Here is a 23520-nt window from a genome sequence, read left to right on the forward strand (position 1 = left end):
AGTGTAGAGAAAGGCAAGGCTTGTTGGGGGCTTTGGGACAGGTAGCTCCACGGGTGGGGCTTTGATCTGAGTCTTAATTCAGTCTGGGAAGGGAGAAAGGGAAAGCATGAGTGTTTGGGTTGAGCCACCCCTGACTTCTGCTCTTTCCCGTCTTCTAAGCAGCGCCTAGAGCAGGACCAGGTGGGCGCACACTTGGCTGTTTTGTCGCTTCATCAGGGTCAGGAGGCCACAGTGCACAGAGCGCGGGCTTTGGGTCAGGCAGTCTGGGCTCAGCAACTGTGCTGCTTCTTGTCATCTATGTGAGCTGGTTACTTAGCCTCTCTGAGCGTCATGAAAATGAGGTAACAATGGCCAACCGACCGAGCTGCTATGAGGCTTACTCCCATTAGATGTGTGATGATGCCCGGCACACGGTAAGGCCTCCGCAGTGGCGGCTGCCTCTGTAACTCTCCTTCACTGTGACAAGGCTGGCACTATGGACCTTTGGTAATGCTGCTAAACATTTCTTGGAAAGGCAGCTTCTCTTAAAGGAAAAAATGTAGACTTTGGGAGGCTGTGCCGCTGACCATTTGGGTAAACTAGAGCCACTGTAAAGTAGGGCTGTTGTGATATTACAAGGTGAAGTGTGAACAGAGCCCATAGACTGATTCCATTCCTGTTTGTTCTTGTCATTTTCTCTTGTGTTTCTCTCCCTTTGATTCACATTAATGTTGACTACTCCTCTGAACCAACTTGTTGCTCTTCCAGGACAAATCTTTTAAATCTTGTATTTCTCAGATGCCTCCCCCCAGCACTTAATTTAGGGGCAGAGTAAGCTGCTCTTCAGACACAATATGGCCCATTTTCAGGGTGGGTTTCCTCAATGTTTAGATGCCTACAACCGCGTCGCTAGACTTTGTTCTACCCCATCCTTCTGAGCTTGAGAAATCGTGCTGGGGTTGGTTGAGCAGAAGAAGACCAACCTGTGAAATGACCACCAAACATTTTATTGATTTTACCTTAATAGTACTTTACCATAATAGTAGGCTTTCATTTCTAAGATAGCGCTGAGGGGTGGGAAGCGGAGGGCAAGACGGAAGGCAGGAGCCTGGGAAAGTTGCATCAGACAGCAGCATCAGCCTCTGCAACTAAATCAGCTGAGGGAACCCATCAGGGCCCGAGTCCACCCTGCTGCGAAAAATCCGCCTGCTGACTTCCACCCTCTGCTTGTCCTCGTTCTCCACCTCGTCCTCGCTGGACTGGCGGCACGCGTTCTGGTAGAGCACGGCACACACGCCGGTCAGCCAGGCGGCCACGGTGCCTGCGCAGAAGATGCAGAAGCTGATGAGCAGCAGGAAGATATAGTCCTGGAGGTCTAGGCTCGTGACGCACATGTACCGGAGCGGGTTCCCCACCCTCGTGATGGGCCATCCTGCCAGCTCCGTCGGCTCCACGCAAGTGGCATTTTGTTCATCTAGGAGGAAACACACAGCAGGCAGAGTGCTGAAACAGAACTCCTAGGCTTGTGAGGCCGACCGGGACCTGGAGTGATGGTCTGGACTCCGGCTACTCCAAGCGTGGCCTGGGGGCCAGCGGTACCGGCGTGACGGGGACCCCGTGAAAAATGTGGAATCTTAGGCAGCACGCCCAGGCCTTCTTGAATCAGAATCTGCATCTTAACAATATCTCCAGGTGATCTGTGGGCATAGGAAGGTCTGAGACTGCACCTGGACTGCTTTCTGCCCCAGGCTTAGCTGCATTCAGGTAACCCACTCCAGTACTCTTGCCTGGAAAATTCCATGGACGGAGGAGCCTGATAGGCTACAGTCCATGGGATCGCAAAGAGTCGGACATGACTGAGCAACTTCACTTCTAGCTGCATTCACATCACCTCCTGAAAATAACCTTTGCTTTTTAAGGCTCTTCAAGGAATGGGAGACCACAGAAGGAGCTGGGAACTCGGAAACTTAAGCAAGATTGTCATGGGGTGTTGACACTCTACAGAGCTCCATCAGTGCTTGGCACCTCTTGCTCGCCTTCCTCATCTTACCCTCACCTTCCCCTCCACCTTGTCTCTTTCCCTTCTCCTGTGCCTGAGCCCAGCCAGGGATCACTAAGGCCACCCAAGGTCATCACACCCCACTTAGGAAGGACAGGATTCTCTGGAAATGCCTCCTGTGTGTTCTCTACACCCTCAACCTGGAGAAATCAGGAACGAGCTTCAGGGCAAACAGACAGCCAATATGGGAAGTAGTTCTGCTTCTGTGATGCTGTTGGCATCGCTCATGATCAACATGAGTCTCAGTCCTCTTTAGTGGCTGACTCAGTTGCCTGGCTCCTTCTCTGAGCACCTCCCCACACCAAGCAGTGTGGACTTCAGTATAGAATAGAAGGAAAAGTGGGTCATGGAGCCAGACAAACTAGAATTCAAACCCACTGTCACTAATTTTGGAAACTTCAGCAGGATGTCTGATACTGTCTTTGAATCCCATTGCCTCATCCTATAAAGAATAACTGTATCCATGAAATTAAAAGACGCTTGCTTCTTGGAAGAAAATGTATGATCAACCTAGACAGCACATTGAAAAGTAGAAACATTACTTTGCCTATAAAGGTCCATCTAGTCAAAGCTATGGTTTTTTCAGTAGTCATGTATGGGTGTGAGAGTTGGACTATAAAGAAAGCTGAATGCCAAAGAATTGATGCTTTTGAGCTATGGTGTTGGAGAAGACTCTTGAAGATTCCCTTGGACGGCAAGGAAATCCAACCAGTCAATCCTAAAGGAGATCAGTCCTGAATATTCATTGGAAGGACTGATGCTAAAGCTGAAACTCTAATACTTTGACCACCTGATATGAAGAACTGACTCATTAGAAAAGACCCTGATGCTGGGAAAGATTGAGGGCGGGAGGAGACGGGGACGACAGAGAATGAGATGGTTGGATGGAATCACCAACTCAATGGACATGAGTCTGAGTAAGCTCCAGGAGTTGGTATTGAACAGGGAAGCCTGGCGTGCTGTAGTCCATGGGGTCGCAAAGAGTCAGACACAACTGAGCAACTGAACTGAACTGATAAAGAATAACATCTATTCTCAGGGTAATAAAGAGGATTTAATCGGCACAGGTGAGCAGGTGAGCTACTGTACACAGCAGTGCACACAGTACACTGTACACAAGAGCTTCATAGGCTGCTCAGAGCTCTGTTGTCAGCCCTACATTTTTCTAGCTCCATATACTCTGCCATGCTGATGCTGAGGTGCCTGTGTGCAGTGTCCGGGGGAAAATATCCAGCAAGCATTAGATAAATGAGTTTCCATTCAGGGCTGAGATTAGGGCTTAAGACAATTATGATCAGAATCATAGTAGCAGCTGATATTTACCAAGTTCTGCCTACATGCTAAGTGATATGCAAATGCTATCTCATTTAATTCTTACAAGAATGTTGACACACATTTTCATCCTTGTTTTTCACATCAGGAAACTGAGACTCAGAAAAGTTTCCTAACCTGAAGGTTCTGGATAAATTGCATGATTTCAGCAGGGAACAGGAGACAAAAAACCTGGACTTAGCCAAGTGGGAGTCACAGAGAGAGACTAATGCGGGGAGAAGCTTCCCCCACAACAGGGCAGGAACTCCAGGCTATGCAGTGGTAGTAGTGAAAGTCACTCAGTTGTGTCCGACTCTTTGGGACCCCGTGGACTATACAGTCCATGCAATTCTCCAGGCCAGAATACTGGCGTGGGCAGCCTTTCTCTTTTTCAGAAGATTTTCCCAACCCAGGAATCAAACCCAGGTCTCCTGCATTGCAGTCAGATTCTTTACCAGCTGAGCCACAAGGGAAGCCCAGGCTACGTAAAGGCACTGATTTCCTTGATGAAATCAGTTTGGACTGTAGCTAGAAGCAGGAGAAATAGGGAAAGGAATACAGAGGTGAGCTTACTGGGAGGCAGCTGGCTCTGGGTGACTGGAACGAGCTGCCCAGGCTGACCATTAAGTCCTCTCCAAACTGGACACCATTGTGTGAACGCTGGTTCCTGGTCAGTGCCCCTAAGTGAACTTGTTGGTTACTTTCAGGAAGATGGCCTGATGTTTGTAATGCTACTGAGGACTCGCTCTTGGTTGAAGTTTTAGTCACCAGAGGAGGAAGCCAGTAGGGGGCTGCCGCATCGACTGTTTGCAAAGATTACAGAGGAAAGGAGAGGAAGAAGCTCCTCTCTAGAATGAGTGTGAGACAGAGGCTCTGTGGGTGACCCAGGCCAGCTGGAGAGGAAAGGGGCCTTGGGCTTCCATCTCAGGGTGCTGTAAAGGGTTAGGAACGCAATTATGTCTCAAGACCTCTCTCTAGTCAGCCTGGTTCAAGGACCTCTGGGGCTTTTCCAGGAGGCCCAAGCGGAGGCTGGTGAGGTGAGGGAAGGCTCCTGCAATCTTTAGGAATTCTAGCAAGACAGGGCTTAGATCACCTGCCCAACTGCCAGAGACGCCACATGGGAATATACAAAGAAAGATGTATGAGAAAGGAGGACATGGGACTCTGAGGGTCTGGAGTATGCCCAGTGGTGGGGGCAGAGGGGTTTATCTCATTCTATTTTTGAAAAGATTAGGCTTTCAAATCAGGGTTTGGGCGGCAGATATGAGACTAAACATTAAATGCGTTATTTCCCCATTTTGGAGCATTACCTTGAAAGGAGCAATTAGACAGCGATTTTAATGCATTGTTAGGCTGCTTTTAAGTGAGGGATGTGGGTGGTTCGGTGGAGAGGGTTTTTCCTCCGCTGCATTCTCTCTCCCCTCTGCATTGCCTGTCACCGGCAAGGTGTGAGCGCTCCTCACCTCCCAGCAGGTCTGTCTCCACCATTGCCAGTTCCCCAGCTCTGGACCGCGGCACACACTCCTGCGAGATTCCCCTTCTGCAAGCTTGGCTCTTGCCAGTCACACCAGAGTTCAAATCCCTGTCTGACTCCCCCGCGGGGCTCAGGATAACACCCAGACTGGCTGGTGTTCAGAGCTCTCAGCATTGCCCACCATTCCCACCTTACTTCTCAGTTCTCCCAGTAACTCACCCTTATTCTAGTCACATTAAGCTCTCTGTGCTCCTTGGTTGTCTCTCCCCCTTGCCTACAGCTAGCTTTGTTACACTGCTCTTTTTGCATCAAGTATCTCTTCCTCCAGTTTTTGCATCATCAAGTCCTTCGTGTCCTTTAAGGTCTGATGTAAATGCATCTACTTCCAGGAACCCTTCCCCAGCCTCTTGATCCTGGTAGTTCAGAGGACACGTTGTGATTGCTCCCACTGTGGACTGCTCTGTTGCATCTGCTAGTATCATTCTTACTGCACCTGTCACGTTCTATCTTACTTGGTGGTTATTTGCTAGAAAAGCAAAGCATAAAAAAAAAAAAGAAAGAAAATTTGAAAAAGCATATTTTTTAAACAGATTTTTTTGATGTGACCATTTTTAAAGTCTTTATTGAACTTGCCACAGTATTGCTTCTGCTTCATGCTTTGGATTTTTGGCCAGAGGGACGTAGGATCTTAGCTCCCTGAGCAGGGACCAAAACTACAACCCCTGCAAAAGTCTTAACCACTGGACCTCTACGGAAGTCCTGCAAAATCATCTTTTCTCTCCTACAAGACAGACTTTTAGCTCTTGAAGGCATAAACCATGTCTGATCATTATCATTCTCGTTAATAAGAGCTAATATTCCTTGAATTACTTGATTTTTTAAAATTTGGGGATTTTCTAGCACTGGTTTCATTATTCAGTTCTAGTTCAATTCTACTGTAGTCAGAAGCATACTTTTTCTGATTTCAGTCCTTTGAAGTTTATCAAGAATTTTCTTTATAATAGAGTCAGTTTTAGTAATTTTTGCATGTGCACTGAAAAAATGCATTGTCTTTGTTGAATACATTGTTCTATGTATGCCAACAAGTGTGCTTTTATACAGGCTGTCTACGTCTCTATTGACTTTTCATCTTTTTTGGCTTTTTGTTACCTTTATTTATTGTCTCAATTACTATTAGCCTAGCACCCAGTCCAGTATTCTTGCCTGGAGAATCCCAGGGACGGTGGAGCCTGGTGGGCTGCCGTCTATGGGGTCGCAGAGTCAGACATGACTGAGGCGACTTAGCAGCAGCAGCAGCAGTTACTGGGAAGTATGTTAAAATCATGTTATGGTTGTGCACTTGTCTACTTCTCCAAATAGTTCTGTCAAGTTTTGCTTCCATATTTTGAAGCAATGTTCTTAAATACATATATGACTGTTACCTCTTTCTGGTAGATTTACCCTTTTCTTTTGGTTAGTGTCTGTGTTGCATATCTTTCCCCATCATTTTACTTTTAATCTTTCTGTGTTCCTATATTTAAGGTACCTTTAGTAAGCAGGATGCAGCTGGGCTTTGTTCTTCATTCAATCTGGTAAACTGCATTTTAATCAGCCCATTAACATTTAATGTTAGACTGATATATTTGGATTCACTATTGTTTTCCATTTCTCCCACTTTTTAAATGATCCTAGCTCTCTATTATTTCATCTCCCTCTCTTAAAAAAAATTTTTTTTTCACTTTGTATTGGGGGATAGCCGATTAACAACATTGTGACAGTCTCAGGTGAACAGCAAAGGAACTCAGCTAGACATACACATGTATCCATTCTCCCCCAAACTCCCTTCCCCTTCAGGCTGTTAGGTAACATCAGGGTGAGTTCCATGTGCTATACAGTGGGTCCTTATTGGCTCATCTCTTCTTTAGCTTGTTAGTCATGCATTCTTCTCCTGGTCTAGTATGATGACTTTAGAGTTTATGGACCTATCTGCTCATCTTGGAGTGTCTTATATGTTCTAGGAGTCATACAAGGTGCTTCACGAAATAAAACTCTACTGTTGAGCACCGCGCTGGGTGTGTGTGTTAGTCACTCAGTCGTGTCTGACTTTTTGTGACTTTATGGATTGTACCCTCCCAGGCTCCTCTGTCCATGAAATTCTCCAGGCAAGAATACTGGAATGCGTTGCCATTCCCTTCTCCAGGGGATCTTCCCAATCCAGGGATCAAGCTTGGGTCTCCCACATTGCAGGCAGATTCTTCACCTTTTGAGACACCAGGAAAGTGCCCCACTAAGTAGTTTTATTTTATTTATTTTTTTTTTATTAAATTTTAAAATCTTTAAGAGGGAGGTGGGAGGGGGTTTCATGTTTGGGAACACACTAAGTAGTTTTAATTATTCCCAGGCTACTGAATGAATAAATTGTTCATCAATTGCTCCTTTTCTGGCTTTCTTGATCCTCTTGCCTCTGAGCAAAGGCTACCAGGCACTGTTGTGTATGTTGCACACTGCACAATCCCAGGGCTTTCATTCACATTACAAACAAGTGAAGGCGGCTAACCCCCATATTATCCCTTCCTCAGCTCCACTTCATAGGTGCAGAGCATTTGCCCCACTTAAAGTGCCTAGGTACAATTACAGGTATCATTAATGTTTAAATTCTCCCTGCAAATAGTTCCTAAGGAAACATAAGCCACATGCTTCTTTAGTTCCTCACGTGGCACGTTGCTCACAAGTGGAAAACCTGTCTGCCAAAATCAACGCATGAAGGGAAAAGTTTCAGGGACCCAGAACCACACCTGGTAGCAGAGGAACTGAGGAAGCCTTCCTTCAGAAAACCAGCTTGAACTGTGGCTTCATGAGGAACTGCTCTTTTTCTTAATCCACAAAAGTGACCACAGTTCTGCAGTCTGCTTGGCTCTCCAGATGAGCAGGCTGCTCTGAGTTCCCTGGACAGTCTTGCTCAGGAGCTGCCTGGGCTAAGTGGCGGAGGCCAGCCTCCAGGTGATGGCCATGTAATGGGAGAGGATGCAATTTGCAGACTTCAGTTACACTGCCCCTTGGAGAACAAATGCCAGTTTCTATCAGCCTAAGCACTCTGGTAAAAGTTTCCAATTGGAACCTAGAGAAAGGCCCAGTTCCCCCATTTGTCCTTATTAGGCCCTAGTTTGCCTGAATATCTTTAGATGTTCAGTACTTTTTCTTTTTCTTTTTTTGTCCAGCTAAATGATGTATTTATTGAGGAAGTGGATTTGCCATGTGTATATCTGTCTGCTTCTGTCTGATAGATTACGAACTCCATGAAGACATGGATTTGTGTTCACTATTGTGTCCCCAACATCCAGAGTACGGCTTAACACACACTAGAGCTCAAAGTATGTTTGTTGCATGGATTAAATATTTTTTGTTATTAATGTCCCTTGGGGGAAATGTTATTGACATAAGGCTTAGTCGGAAGGAAGAGAACTTGGGGTGATAGAAGGCCATAGATGGGCAAGCTAACCTCATACCATCTTGGACTATTCTACACTAGGCTAACATCAATCCCTGCTTACCTTGTGAACATTTAGGGATAATTCAGTGAGCTAAGGGATGTGAAGTCTTGGAGGAGGCAGGAACAGATGGTGTCCAAGACAAAATGAAGGGTAAGCCTTCAACTGTCTTCTGAGAGTGGAGAAGGAAATGAGGGTAAGTGTAGACGGAGATGGGGGTGAGGAGACAAGGGCTGCAGGCGTGATGTCAGAAGGTAGCTACTGTTCCAATCACTGCTTGAGAACTGTTTGAGAGCAGAGACCCTATTTGTTCACCTGTATATCCCTAGTGCTAGCACACAATAGAGCCTTGATGCTGCTGCTGCTGCTGCTGCTAAGTCACTTCAGTCGTGTCTGACTCTGTGCGACCCCATAGACAGCAGCCTACCAGGTTCTGCCGTCCCTGGGATTCTCCAGGCAAGAACACTGGAGTGGGTTGCCATTTCCTTCTCCAATAGAGCCTTGATAAATATCTGTTGAATGCATACAGGAGAAAATGTGTGGCTTATTGGCCTAATCTCATACAGTTCAGTTCAGCTGCTCAGTCATGTCCAACTCTTTGTGACCCCATGGACTGCAGCATGCCAGGCTGCCCTGTCCGTCACCAACTCCTGGAGCTTGCTCAAACTCATGTCCATCAACTCAAGATGCCGTTCAACCATCTCATCCTCTGTCGTCCCCTTCTTTTCCTGCCTTCAACTTTTCCCAGTATCAGGGTCTTTTCCAATGAGTCAGTTTTTCATATCAGGCAGCCAAGGTACTGGAGCTTCAGCTTTAGCATCAGTCCTTCCAGTGAATATTCAGGACTGATTTCCCTTAGGATTGACTGGTTTGATCTCCTTGCAGTCCAAGGGACTCTCAAGAGTCTTCTCCAACACCACAATTCAAAAGCATCAATTCTTCAGCACTCAGCTTTCCTTGTGGTCTAACTCTCACATCCATACATCCATCCGTACTGGAAAAACCATCTCTCTGACTATACAGACCTTTGCCTGTAAAGTAATGCCTCTGCTTTTTAATACACTGTCTAGGTTTGTCATAGCTTTTCTTCCAAGGAGTAAGCATCTTTTAATTTCATAGCTGCAATCACCATCCCAGTGATTTTGGAGCCCAAGAAAATAAAGTCTCTCACTCTTTCCATTGTTTACCAATTTATATGCCATGAGGTGATGGGACCAGATGCCATGATCTTCGTTTTTTCAAAGCTGAATTTTAAGCTGGCTTTTTCACTCTCCTCTTTCACTTTCATCAGGGGGCTCTCTAGTTCCTCTTTGCTTTCTGCCATAAGGGTGGTGTCATCAAAATATCTGAGGTTATTGATATTTCTCCCTATAATCTTGATTTCAGCTTGTACTTCATCCAGTCCAACATTTTGCATGATGTACTCTGCCTGTAAGTTAAATAAGCAAGGTGACAATATACAGCCTTGACATACTCCTCTCCCAATTTGGAACCAGTCTATTGTTCCATGTCCAGTTCTAACTGTTGCTTCCTGACCTGCATACAGATTTCTCAAGACGGTCTGGTATTCCCATCTCTTGAAGAATTTTCCATAGTTTGTTGTGATCCATGCAGTTAAAGGCTTTAGCATAGTCAATGAAGCACAGGTAGATGGTTTTCTGGAACTCTCTTGCTTTTTCTATGATCCAACAGATGTTGGCAATTTGATCTCTGGTTCCTCTGCCTTTTCTAAATCCAGCTTGAAGATCTGGAATTTCTCAGTTCACATAGTGTTGAAGCCTAGCTTGGAGAATTTTGAGCATTACGTTGCTAACATCTGAAATGAGTGCAATCGTTTGAGCATTCTTTGGCATTGCCTTTCCTTGGGATTGGAATAAAAACTGACCTTTTCTTGTCCTGTGGCCAGTGCTGAGTTTTCCAAATATGCTGGCATATTGAGTGCAACACTTTAATAGCATCGTCTTTAAGGATTTGAAATAGCTCAGCTGGATTCTCATACAACAGTTCTTTAGAACTCATGTTTTTGGCTTTGCTGTGCAGGACTTGTTTCTGATGGAATTTGAAGGGAACACTATTATATTTTGCCGTATTATGAGGGGGGCTTCCCTGCTGGCTCAGCAGTAAAGAATCTGCGTGCAATGCAGGAGACCTGGGTTTGATCCCTGAGTCTGGAAGATCCCCAGGAAGAGGGCGCGGCAACCCATTCTAGTACTCTTGCTTGGAGAATCCATGGACAGAGGAGCCTGGCAGGTGGCAGTCCATAGGGCTGCACAGAGTTGGACATGACTGAATTGACCAAGCAGCAGCAGCAGCAGCATCCTATGATTGGCTCAGAGAAGACTCCCTAGAGGGGAGTCTGGATTTCACCATATGGCAGCCCAGCACAACCAAAGCCAACTGGCCAACAAGGCCCCTTCTTAGACCCTCATGCGTGGTCCTCTGAGTATTTCTAGTCCCGACATTGGCCCCTACTTTTGCCTCCCTAGAGCTCCTTTCTCTCATCACCCAGATGTCTTCCCTTGATGCAAGCCAGGCTCCAGCAAACTACAATCTGTGGGCCAAATCCATCCTGTGGCATGTTTTGTATTGATAAATAAAGTTTTATTGGAACACAGCCATGACCATTCATTCATGCATTTTCTATGGCTGTGTTCATGCTACCGAGACAGAGTGAGTAGTCACAACAAAGACCCACAAAGCTGAAAGTATTTATTTGTCCTTTTTTTTCCTTTGGATTTTTTAATTGAAGGATAATTGCTTTACAGATTTTGTTGTTTTCTGTCAAACATCAACAAGAATCAGCCGTAGGTAGAAAGTGTGTGCTGACTCCTGGTCTAAAGCATCCTTGGCTTTGGATGATTTGGGCTTGGGCAGTATAGTTCTTAAAACAATTTTTTCCCTTGCATGAAGAGTTCATATTTTGGTAAAGTTTAAGCCTGATTCATAGACCATTGGAACACTACAGGAACAAACTTTGAAGTCTAGCAAGTTCAGCCTGATTATTCCTGTGCTTTAAAGTTGCTTCGACTACAGGACTGGTCTTTTGTATAAGCAGTTGTAGACGAGCAAAGTTTACAGGTAGAAAGACCCCTTTTCTTCATAACATTTCTCATGTGCTTCTCAGTGCCCAGAATTCTGTCAGCAGGAACTTCACTTCACTGATAAAATAAGGCTTAAAGTGTAAAGTCCTCTGGAAAAGAAGCCAAAGACTTAAGCCCTCCCATGGGGAACCCCTGCTACTGACTTTCTGTAGCAGGCTATGATGGGGGGAGGGGAGCCAACTGCATATCAGACATGGGGGATGGTACCAGGCAGTTCTGGGAAGCTAATTTGTAAACCCTAGTTGGCTCTCAGTTTGGCCTAGAGCAGGACCTTGTGAATAACTACCCATCTTCTTGGAAAAATTCAGATAGTGGACCGTTATCATCCTCATGGATAAGAGGCAATTTAGAAAAGCTCAGTGGTGGAAGGGCAACACCATTCACCAGTCGCCCAGGCAGAGACTTGGGAGTCCTTCTTGCTGCCTCTCACATCCCATAATTCAAGCCATGAGCCAGTCCTGTTAGTCTGACCTTCACAGTATACCCCGATTCTTACCTTCTCTGGACCATTACCTGGGGCCAAGCCACTGTTCCCCGCCGCCTGAAAACTGAGGCAGCCTCTTAACTCAGGTCCCTGCTTTCCCAGCTCTCCATCTAGCGGGGGGAGGCAGCTGTACATCATAGATCGTGTCACTCCTCCACTTAAAACCCTTTCATAACTTCCTGTCACATCTGGAATAAAATCAAAAGCTTCTCCATGACCTCCAGGCCCTATATGATCTGGCCTTTGACTTTCATCCTCATCTCTTACCTTGGCTACACTCTTTTTCAGCCATACTAACCTTCTACTACATCGAACTTATTCCGCCCTAGGGTCTTTGCATTTGCTCTTACCTTTGTTTAGAAAGCCCACACCACTCTGTCATATTTTCTTTGCCGATCCCCTCATTTTATTCAGTTTTCTGCACTTCTTAATTTATCCTTTGATATGTTGGCATTCCCCAAATCTTCTGTTCTTACCCTGTGATCCTCTCATTCTAAGCATCCTTTGTTTGGTTTTCATGATCACCAGTGAGCTGACGATTCCCAAACATATATTTTATTCTCTATTCTGAATTTCAGGTCAAAACATCCAAAAGCCTCCTGTCTCACAGAGAGCTCCCGCTCAACACATCCAAGATGGGACTTGGCTTCTCCCCAAGCCCCTTTACTACTTTCTTCTCTCAGTGGAACCCACTCCAGTACTCTTGCCTAGAAAATCCCATGGACAGAGGAGCCTGGTGTCCATGTGGTCACAAAGAGTCGGACACGACTGAGCGACTTCACTCACTTCACTTTCTCAGTGGAGCCCCCACAGTTGTCCAAGCCAAAGCCTGGGGAATTACACTTGATTTTTTCCTTCCCTTTATTTCCCACATCTCATTGACTTTTTATTCACTCAAATATTTTTTGAGAACTTTCTCTGTGTCTGAAGATTCAGACCTGCTCTCTGATCTCGTAGACCTCCCTATCAGGGAATACAAGTGTTAAAGAACACAGACCTGTTAATTGCTTAGAATGGTGCCCGGAGTCACAAAGGGAGGACAGGGGACCCTGAGAAGGTCTGGCTCACTCCCGGGTCCTGTTGTGTCTGCCTTCTGAACAGTTTCTTCTATCTGTACCTCTTCATTCATGCCTCTGCAGTAGACTGCCATCCTCTCTTGTCTGAATGCCCACAGGAGCCTCCTAGCTCTGTATTCATCTTGCCTGCCTTCCAAAACTTCTCAGGATACATTGCATGTTCCCTAGAAAATCATTCAAAGGCCCTAGATGGCCAACGCCCCATTTCTCTTTTCTAGCCGCATCCACACTTTGTTGGATTTCTTTCAGGTTGGGGAATTCTTCATCTCTAGAGATGAAGAAACTGAGGTTGGCTGCTTTGGCGGCCTTGTCCTGTCTCCTTCCAGGCGCCTGAATGGTGTTGGGTGACCAGAGGGGCCATGCATAGAGGTCTGGCATTTCTGAGTTTGACGGGGCTTCAGATCACCCACTCTCAGGGATTCCAACTGCGCTGAGTTAGAGAGTGTATGAGAATCACACAGGTCCTTCCCAAACTGAACAAGCCTGCCACCTCCATCACTTCTCAAATTTTCTGGATCGTTTAGGGATGACTGACCCAGTCGCAGCCCTCTCAGCTGCTTCATTGCCCTCGGGAGGCTGCTTCTCCGGCTCTCAGCAGAAGGGAGCCACAAGGCCAGGGTAAGGTGGGAGAGACGTGGTAGCACAGCAGCTGACAGCCTTGGAATGTCTGCTGCCCAGCTGTTCCCGCGTTTGGTGTCTGGTCTTTATTGTAATCTCCCTGATGGAGGAGATGGGTTAGCATTAATAGTGGAAGGGTGTGAAGACCTGAATTCATTCTGAAAATCTAAGTTTTGGCACAGTTGTAGATGACTTTGTACTTGGCGGGTTGAAATGGGGCCATTATCCTATTACAGCAGCCTGGAATACAGGATAAAATAGCCTCAGAATGAAACTAAGATGTTCTCCGTTCAAAATGCCCTCTAAATGACTGAGACCTGAAGCAGTGCATGACCCAGCCCATCTGCTTCCTGCAGATGTCCCCAAGTGGCTTTATCCCCCTGCCTTGGTGGCACTCCTGCCTAGACTCCTCTTTTTGACTTGTGGACCCCACCATTGGACTAAACAGGACTGCCCACGGACTATAATTTAAGGGCTGACACAGACAGACCTTCTGTCCTGAAACTTGCCCCCATGTCTATGCTAGTAGCCTGTCACTTTCTGCTTTCTCTCTGGTTCTGTTTGTTCCCTGTCGCATTGCAAATGCCCCTTGAGGGAGACATATCAAAACATTATTAGCCACCAACATCTCATCCAGTGTGCCAGTCGCCTAGTCGTGTCTGACTCTTTAAGACCCCATGGACTGTAGCCCCCCAGGTTCCTCTATGGGATTTTCCAGGCAAGAATACTGCAGTGGGTTGCCATTTCCTTCTCCAGGGGATCTTCCCAATCCAGGGGTCAAACCTGGGTCTTCTGGGTTGCAGGCAGACGCTTTACCATCTGAGCCATCAGGGAAGCCCCCAACGTCTCAGTGTAAATCAAGTTATTCACTGGCTGAAGCAGCCACTGCAGAGCTAGAGCCCAGGTCACTGCCATCGGGCTTCTCGTAGACCCCGCCCCACAGCTCACGGGGTCATCGTCTCTGGACAGGGAGCCTGGGCTTCTTATGCTCATCAGCGTTTGAGAACGGCTGGTGGAGCAGTCCAGGCATGGGAGGAAAATTCAAGGCACTGAGTCCCTGGAGGGTGGAGGCATTGTTCTAGCCAGTAGAGGGTGTTTAAGACAGGAGGTGGGAGAATGCAGAAGTTACAGATTGCATTTCCTAATTGTGTGGCCACAGGACTCATCTCTAGGAACATCTGCGCCTCAACACTAACCCATTGTGTACTTGCCCATCTGGGACCCTGTCTGCTGACCACTGCTTTCCTCTTCCTACATCTAAGTGCATCTTATCTTTCTATTTAGGTCCAAGGATTCTTATGGAGTGTCTACTCCTGTTTCCTTATTTCAGAGACAAGTGACACTCAGAGAGAAAATGACTTGCCACCCACATCATACATTGACATGATTGAGATCAGAACTCCTGGCTTTCGACCGCATTTTCCCTCTCTTGTATCCCTAGATTTGTCTCATTAAAGACAGGATTCATGACTTCTTTCCCTGTGATAAAGCACCCCAACATCAAAAAACAATGTTAAGCATATAATAAACATACAATAACTGTTTCAGAGTTGAATGGACTGTGATGTACCTGATAGTAAGGAATTATCATGGCATGGGGGGAGACACTTAACTTGGATGTTAGAAGATCTCCATCCTGGGCTGGGCTTTATAGTCACTTACCTGAGAGGAGGCTAAATTCTAAAGTTCCAGCTTAAGCATCTTATATTAAAGGCGTCCCTGACCAGTCATAAATATGGCTACTTAAATGAATTGAAATGACATAAAATTTAAAATTTGGTCCTCAGTTCCACTAACCTTATTTCAAGAGTTTAATTGCCACATGTGACTAGTGGATACTGTGTTGGACAGACTTAGACCATTTCTGCTGCTGCAGAAACTTTTGCTGGACAGCGCTAGACTATGCTTTGAGGGTGTGCAGGCAGGGTGCGGGGATGTAGGAAGCCAGACTTGTTCTGTCCAGGAGCTTAGAGCTGCATGAGTTTTTGAGAGCATCTTCAGAGGCATTCAACTCTGTCCTACTGGGGAGCTCTATCCTGGGAAGAGCTCAATTTCCATGCTCACCTTCAAATAGCATTAATGACTGGAAAATTACACTTCTGGCCAGGACTTAGTCTTTCTATTTGCTGACTTGAGCCAAAAAGAAAATGGAATCTGTGAATCTGTTTTAACTCTGTATTGATCAGAGCATCCGGGGAACAAGCACACTTCAACTCACTTCTGTTTCTGCTATGATTTTTGTCTTTGGAAAGTGAATACATGAACTCTTTGAGAATTGGGCAGTTTCCAGTGCATCTGGTGAGTTTATCATTGAGGGTTTCCTTTAATGAAGACTTTTGATAACAGCACTAAATCTCTGGTCAGTAAGGGAAAGTTTCAATGCTCCTACTAGCTGTAGCCTTGTGATGAAGCAAGGTGAATGAAACATGCAACCTCCTCTATGGTTCCTCTGAGGGGGCAAGCTGCAGTACGACATAGGGGGAGAACATATTCTTACCCTCATATCTTTTAAGACCACTCCATGTCTTTTCTGGATCTTGGCTTCCTTCAAGGTTCCCCACTGTTTCAGAGTTAATCTTAGTTAATTGTATTTCCTAAAAAATTGCTCTTTCCTCTGATGTGAAAGTTGATAAAAGCTTGTTGTTGTTCAGTCGCCCAGGTGTGTCTGACTCTTTGCGACCACATGAACTGCAACCCGCCAGGCCTCCCTGTCCTTCACCATCTCCTGGAGTTTGCCCAAGTTCATGTTCTTTGCATCTGTGATGCCATCCAGCCATGTCATCCCCTGATGCCCTCTTTTCCTTCTGCCCTTGATCTTTCCCAGCATCAAGGACTTTTCCAATGAGTTGTCTATTCACATGAGATGACCAAAATAATGGAGTTTTATCTTCAGCATCAGTCCTTCCAGTGAATGTTCAGAGCTGATCTCCCTTAAGATTGACTGGTTTGATCTCCTTGATGTCCAAGGGACTTTCAGGAGCCTTCTCCAGCACCACAGTTCGAAGGCATCAAGGAGCACTTGTATTATTCTGCCCAGGAATTTATGTATCTCTCACAATCCTTTTCAGGATTGGGGCACTTTGGGGGATCCAGAAGGATCTCTAATGGCTAATGGTAGCCTCATGGTAGGCAGTGGATGGGGAAAGCCTGGGACAAAAGTTCTATTCAATACTCTTCAGATGACAAAAATACACCATGAAGGTGACTTCTTTCTCCCAAGGCCATGTCTACCCCTTGGAGGTTGGAACTGACCTCCTTGACTTCATCCCTTGAAAGATGCCTGCATGTCCATACCTGTTCCTGGAAGTGGGCTTGTCTTTAAGGTAGAACTTCAGTTCTAGACTCAGATGACTCAGGAAGAATCCCTTTACTGATGCGGGTCCAGCCCTGAGTCTCATGGTCCAGTTGAGACCATGCCTTTATTTGAGATTCTGTCCCCCTCTCCGCCCCCTGGGTCTGAATTCCTGCATTCATAAGTCATCCAGTATCCAACTCCCTCCAGGATTCCCTCCATCCCATTTTCTCAGGGATGAGTGTCCTGAAACCTGCTGCCCACTTTCTCATAGCCTATTTATATGCCCGCATGCCTCTGTACAGGCATGTCTCCTGGACAAGGCACACTCTTCTCCAATACCACCGAGCCTTGCTGAAGTCCACTGCTTGTCCCATTGGCCACCTGACTGATAACTGGTACTCTCTCCATACCTTGCACCTGTCCTACATCTGCCTACCATTCATTTATTGAAGGTTTATGCTGTGCCAGTCTTAATGCTAATGGAAGTTCATAAATGTTCTCATTTCATCCTTGTACCATCCCCGGGCAGTTGGGTCTATTATTAGACCTGTCTGAAAGATGAGGAAATTGAAGTGCAGAGAGGTTAAATGAATTATCTGATTTCTTACAGATACTAAGTGGCAGGGCTAGGATTATGATTCCAGGTCTGTTTTGCTCCAGAACCAGAGCTCTTAACAGTGGGCTTTCCTGCCTGCACTGTGGCCATCCTTCACCACCTGCAGCTGAGACTGTCCCAAGCGCTTGTTCTACCCTAAAAGGCACATGCTTGCCTTCTTTGTCCTGCTCTGTCCAGTGATTTTAGTTCTGGTGTCCCATTGGACCATGGGACGCATATGTGCAGGTGGCTCATAGTCACACAAGTCTCTGTACATAGTTCCAGGCTTTTTGGCTAGTTATCTCCGTGAGCACTTGTTTGGGACATAATAAATATTTAAATGAATGAAAGGATGAGCTGAGTGGTAGCATGGAAGCTCCTTGCTTCACTGCCATGCTCTTCAAATGGTCTTTTTAATAAGTCACTTCAGTCATGTCTGACTCTGTGCAACCCCACAGATGGCGGCCCACCAGGCTCCCCCGTCCCTGGGATTCTCCAGGCAAGAACACAGGAGTGGGTTGCCATTTCCTTCTCCAATGCATGAAAGTGAGAAGTGAAAGTGAAGTCGCTCAGTTGTGCCTGACTCTCAGCGACCCCATGGACTACAGCCCACCAGGCTCCTCCGTCCATGGGATTTTCCAGGCAAGAATACTGGAGTGGGGTGCCATGGCCTTCTCCGTCAAATGGTCCACATACTGTAATTCTGCTGTCATAGTGACCTCAATACTGTACTGCAGGCAAAATCTCCAACAGTAAGGTTTGGTATTCTCTCGGCGTCTAAAATGAAACCCATCTTTAAGTTTGATTCTCCTTTATAAACAACCAGGTCATCCAGCTTATTTCATAGAAATTTTTCCTATATCCTAAAATTTGGGCACCTGGGGAAGAGATGTGATACCATTCAAGAGCATGTCAAAGATTACCATTTTGATAGAAAATGTGGTGTAATAGGTGGGCTAAAAGTCGAGAGTTCAACTAGAGTGTTTGTAAACAGCAAAGATACTTTCACCTAAGAGAGCCATGAATCATCATATGAGAGTCACATAAATAAATGTCTTCCATTACGTTGAGGTCTGGCTAAAGGACGAGTGGAGCATCCAGTGAATTCTACTGTGTGTGTTTTCAACTCTATGTGTCTGTGTTTGTTCATGTGTTGGTGTGTATCTGTGCATTTTTATACGTGTGTGTGTGTCATGCATATGTAATATGTGGTTGAGAGAGTATGTATATACATGTATGCAGGTTTGTGTAGATACAGTTTTGTGTTTGCATACGCGCATGAATGTATGTGTTTGCACGTGTGTGTGTGTGTATGTGTGTGTGTGTGCATGGGAAGGGAGAACCAGACTGAATAAGGTGCAAAGGAGAGCAAACCCTGAAGTCAGGTTTATTCTTTTAGAGTTTGGGTAGATTGGGGTGAAACCTTGGATTGGAAGGGAAGTGCAGGCATATTGTAATGAATCTATGATGGCTTGGGCTGCTTATCCCATGAAAGTGATCTTGTGTGAGTTCCAAATGTAGACAAGACATGAAGGTGAAATTTAGGTGCTGTGGCCGTATGCTTATGGCATGGCTTATTTATTTATAACTAAAGTGACTTATTGGATTGTAGTTATATAATTTGAGGACTTAAGAGATAGCAGTCATATAGAAAAAGACTTGAATTTGAAATCAGGAAGTTCAAACCACTTTCCTGACATTTAGTAGCTGTGTGACTTTGGGTGAACCAATCTATCTTCTCAACCATGGATAGGGTCAAAAATACCTATTCTAGTCTCTTTCCATAGTTTTAGGGCACAAAATCTAAGAGCTGGTATGAAACTCAAAGAAAAGAAAATGAAACTGCATATGTTAAAAACTTCAGTAGCTGCAAAACCTGATACAAAGCTAAATTCTTCTATGCCTGGCCTGGGGTTCACTGATACCTTTAAGAAATAATAATAGTGAATTGGGGCAGTAGGACTATATTTCTGCATGAAGTGATCTAACCAAACAGCAGAGTGAGATGAGCAGATTTGCAGTTTGCATGTGTGTGTGTGTGTGTGTGTGTGTGCTGGGTCGGAGACTTCCACTGGAGAGTGGATGAAAGATTTGTCTACCTCAAAGGACAGACTCTTCATTCATGAGAAGCTTATGAGCTTGACAAGATAGACACCAGCTTCTGATGTTTTTGAAAACATGTAGTGAAACAGATTCAGTTTATAATCCTGTTCAATCCTGGATTGAATTCAGTTAGAGTCCAAAGTAGTTAGTCTGAAAATTCTGAGAAGATACAACTTTAAAAGCTAAAATTCTGATTAAGGGAGATACCTAGGAGGTGAAGTGAAAGGCTTTGGGACTTGGGGAGAAGCCAAGCTCCTTCACACTTTTCAGCAGGGGGTCCTCCTGGCAAATTGGCAATTTCTGCTCAAGAAAAATGTGTATGAATGGTGGGGAGGGAGCAAGAGAAGACGATGCTGGTCCACAGGCTAGTTACACGAACACTGACAGGAAGAATCCCATCTGGGAACCACATTTAATGTATGAGAATAATTAATATTGCCCTTCTTTTAGAGAGCTTTCTAGAAACCACCACAGCACCCGTCTTGAGAAAAGCAGAAGACATCATCTCTGGAGAGGCAAGGCAAGCGACCCAAGAAACTGCTCCTGTGTTCTTTTATGATCAGTACTGTTAAGAAAATGGTCTGGCCAAGCTTGTTCGTTTTGATTCATTCTAACTTGAGTTGGCTTAGATGGTAAAGGGTCTGCCTGCAAGGCAGGAAACCTGGGGTCAGGAGGATCCCCTGGAGAAGGAATGGAACCCACTCCAGCATTCTGGCCTAGAGAATCCCAGGGACGGAGGAGCCTGGCGGGCTACACCCCATGGGGCTGCAGAGTTGGACATGACTGAGTGACACGCACAATTCGAGTTGAAGTGCCTGGCAGCAGGGCCAGGTGCCTCAGGCACAAAATTGAAGGAGATACTTTCTCTTGGTGCCATCTTCAACTTTACATCCTGGGAGCCCCAGTTTTGCATCACTTGCCCCATCATAGTCCAGCCCCTACCTGGAAGACATTTAGCAACAGACCCACTTAGAAAGCCAGGAGGACACATTTTTACTTGCTCTCATCACCCAGTTCCTTCTCCCTCAGTGCCCCTTAAAGCTTGGCATTTTGGTCAGGAATCTTTCTAGAATATTGCCACTTGGACTTAAGGGTGGAAACTTCAGTGGGACATTTGTGAAGCTGGTGTATGAAATTATTTTCAAAAACACACACACAGGGAAGGCAGAGAAGACATGGTTCTGATTGAGTTTAATTACATCAGTGGCTCCAAGCTTTCTGTGAGGGGCTCATTATTTCACACTTATCCAAAGCTCTGGCTTCCCTGGGTCAATGTGATATTGGTGGTGTGGGGAATTGAAGAATGAGAAGGGGACTCTAAAGTCACTGAAAAGAAGAAGGGATGAGGCACCAGAGTGCCCCAGGGACCATGGCAGAGCCGTGGGGACAGTGGACAGAGTGGCAGCAACTGGCTTGGAACTCTACCAAGTAAGACTTGAGAGTCTGCCTGTGAGTTCGGAATCTCTCTGCTTGACACATGGGCGTTGGTGGCCCATTCTCCACTCATTCATGCTGTTCTCTCCTTCCTTGCATGTTAGCATCTGAACACAAAGGAGATATCAAAGCCTTCTCTTCTCCTCCCTCTCTCATTCATGTCCAGGTGGCTCAACTGTCCCTCCTCCATCTCTATCGAACTTTCCTTTCTATGTATCCTACCACTGGATTTTTCTCCTGGTTAGGAATGACTGCATTTACTTTTAGATCCTGGAAAAGTCCGTCACTGAATTAAACAGATTAAAATAATTTACCAAGGGAATTCAGTGTCTTTGTATTACTTTGTCACTTTGCAGTTATAGTACATTATCATTTCCACTCATATCATCTCATATTGAAAGGACACTCTGTATGTTTGGTAATATTATTGTCCCCACTTTATGGATCAAGAAACTGAGGCTCAGAGAAAGTGAGACTTCCCCAGCAGCAGCTGAGTAGTAAGGGCTGAGTGTGGGAGCAGAACTCAGCCCTTTGGATAACTATTCTAGAACATTTTCTATTGATCCTTATTGCCTCTCCAGTCAACCCAAGGATTCTGCAGAGCAATAAGAATACTTTCAATCAGTTTTACCCAGATTTCTCTCCCACACTAACCACCTCTCGACTTCACCTTTCCTGGAACCAGTCCCTCCTATGCCATCATATCCTCGTCCCCACACGCAATCAAGCCCTCACCTGGATAGTTCAGATGGGACACTATTAAGTAGACGGTGAAGTCCAGGAAAAAGCAGTTGCATTTCCAGGGGTTTCCACTCAGATACAGAGTCTGGAGTGTTATGAGGTTTTGGAAGGCAGCTTCATCCAAGGTCTGCAAGCCGGTATTTCTGAGGTCCAGGTATCTCAAAGAGCTGGTGTTGGCAAAGGTGTACTTGTTAAGTGATAACAGGTGAGGGTTGTTGGAGATATTCAGCTGCAGCAGGTTGCTGAGCATGGAGAAACTGTATGGGGAGATGAAGGTTAGATTGTTGAAGCTGAGGTCAAGGTAGATGAGCCTGAAGACCCCGACAAAGGTATAGTCCATCACCTCCTGAATCCTGTTCTTCTGGCAGTCCAAGTAAACAAGGTCACTGAGGAGTCCTAAGTTCATCGCTGGCAAGAAACGGATCTTGTTATCATTCAGGTACAGCCTCCGGGTGTTCAGGGGTATGTCAGAGGGGTATTCAGTTAACTGGATCCCTGTGCAGATCACTTCTTGGTCTTGACAATGACAATTATTTGGACATTTTGACCCCGATACCAGTACCATTCCGAAGGAAAAGAGTAACCACCCCGGCCCAGGGCCTGAAGCAAGGGACATAGTAAGTCGCAGCGACTACCCTCCTTCCACTTTCCAGCAGGCGCTATCCCTCTGATCAGAAGGCTGCGAGCGGCGGGGTGGGGCGGGGGAAGGGCGCTGGAAAGAACTGTAACACTCTAGCTTTGTGCAAAGCAATTTTCCATTACAGGAGAACTGAACAGAAGTTGAAACGCCAGGCCGGGTGCCCCACCACCCGGCTTGGTGGCTCTGCTGGTTGCTCACTCCCAGACTGCTGCTGGAAGCCTGCCTGCTTGCCTGCGTTTGCAAGTGAAGGGGAGCCAGGGGAGAGCCACGTGGCAATGAAGTTGCCAGCTGACACCTTTGTGATGTCAGCAGCTTCCGGAGACTGCCCGGGGGAGAGAGGGAGAGTCCTGACTCTTCTGGGTTGTGTGGGGGTGTTTTGTGTAACTTGGGAAGCTGGCTGTCCTTGGGGGAGTGGGTGCCTGAAGCATGGGAGGAGGGGGGGAGCTCCCTATCAGCTCCCCAAGGAGATGCAGTGGATTAGACTGGATTGGATCCCCTAATCCACAGGCCATAGCGGGATCACAGAAATCTCCAATGCAACTCCCTTTTTTACTGCTGTGAAAAGTGACCTGTTTGAGGTCAGTTCTCACCATGGGTCTCTTCCCTGGGTATTGAGTTTGGCTAGGTGCCATTTTTGGCGGTGTTGTCAGAAAATGGGAAAGGTCAGGAAGCAGGGGGACTCCTTTGAAATGAGGCAAGGGAAGTTCCCTGATAAGGCTGTATTCCCAGTTTGCATACGATTCTGTCTGCATTTGGAATATATATGTGTACTAGTATTAAAAGCCTTTTGAGCAAGTATAAATAATCCCCCTGAAACACCCAAATGTATAAAAAAATCTGAATGTAATGATATAAACTTTTCTTACCATTTATATTTATATTCTAAAATAGGGTGTCACTAATGCTCTAGTGTGAGTTTATATCCATTAGTTACTTGAGGGGTGATGGTAGGGGCTCTTTAAAAGGGAGGGATGGAGAGCCTGAAGCTTAAGAGTTAGGATGTATCATCCACTCTACAGAAGTAGGCACACTGGGCAGAAACAAAGGAAGCATCTCAGGAATTAAAATTTTTATTTTGGAGAAGAAGGAATCTCATTCTCTAAAACATTCATATATAACATAGCTTGAATATTAATAAGGCAA

The 23520-nt window shown here is 45.8% G+C and overlaps 1 protein-coding gene across 1 annotated transcript; it reads right to left on the reverse strand.

The window, feature by feature from the left end:
• Window positions 1-1127: 1127 nt before the first annotated feature.
• Window positions 1128-22353, reverse strand: LRRC52 (leucine rich repeat containing 52). The gene is made up of 2 exons (XM_068962555.1): window positions 21732-22353; window positions 1128-1453 (listed from the first exon to the last, which is right to left on the reverse strand). Exons 1-2 carry the CDS (start codon window positions 22351-22353, stop codon window positions 1128-1130), a joined length of 948 nt encoding a protein of 315 aa, XP_068818656.1.
• Between the last annotated feature and the right edge of the window lie 1167 nt (window positions 22354-23520).

Source organism: Capricornis sumatraensis, chromosome 2, assembly GCF_032405125.1.
Source record: "Capricornis sumatraensis isolate serow.1 chromosome 2, serow.2, whole genome shotgun sequence".
Taxonomy (NCBI): Eukaryota; Metazoa; Chordata; class Mammalia; order Artiodactyla; family Bovidae; genus Capricornis; species Capricornis sumatraensis.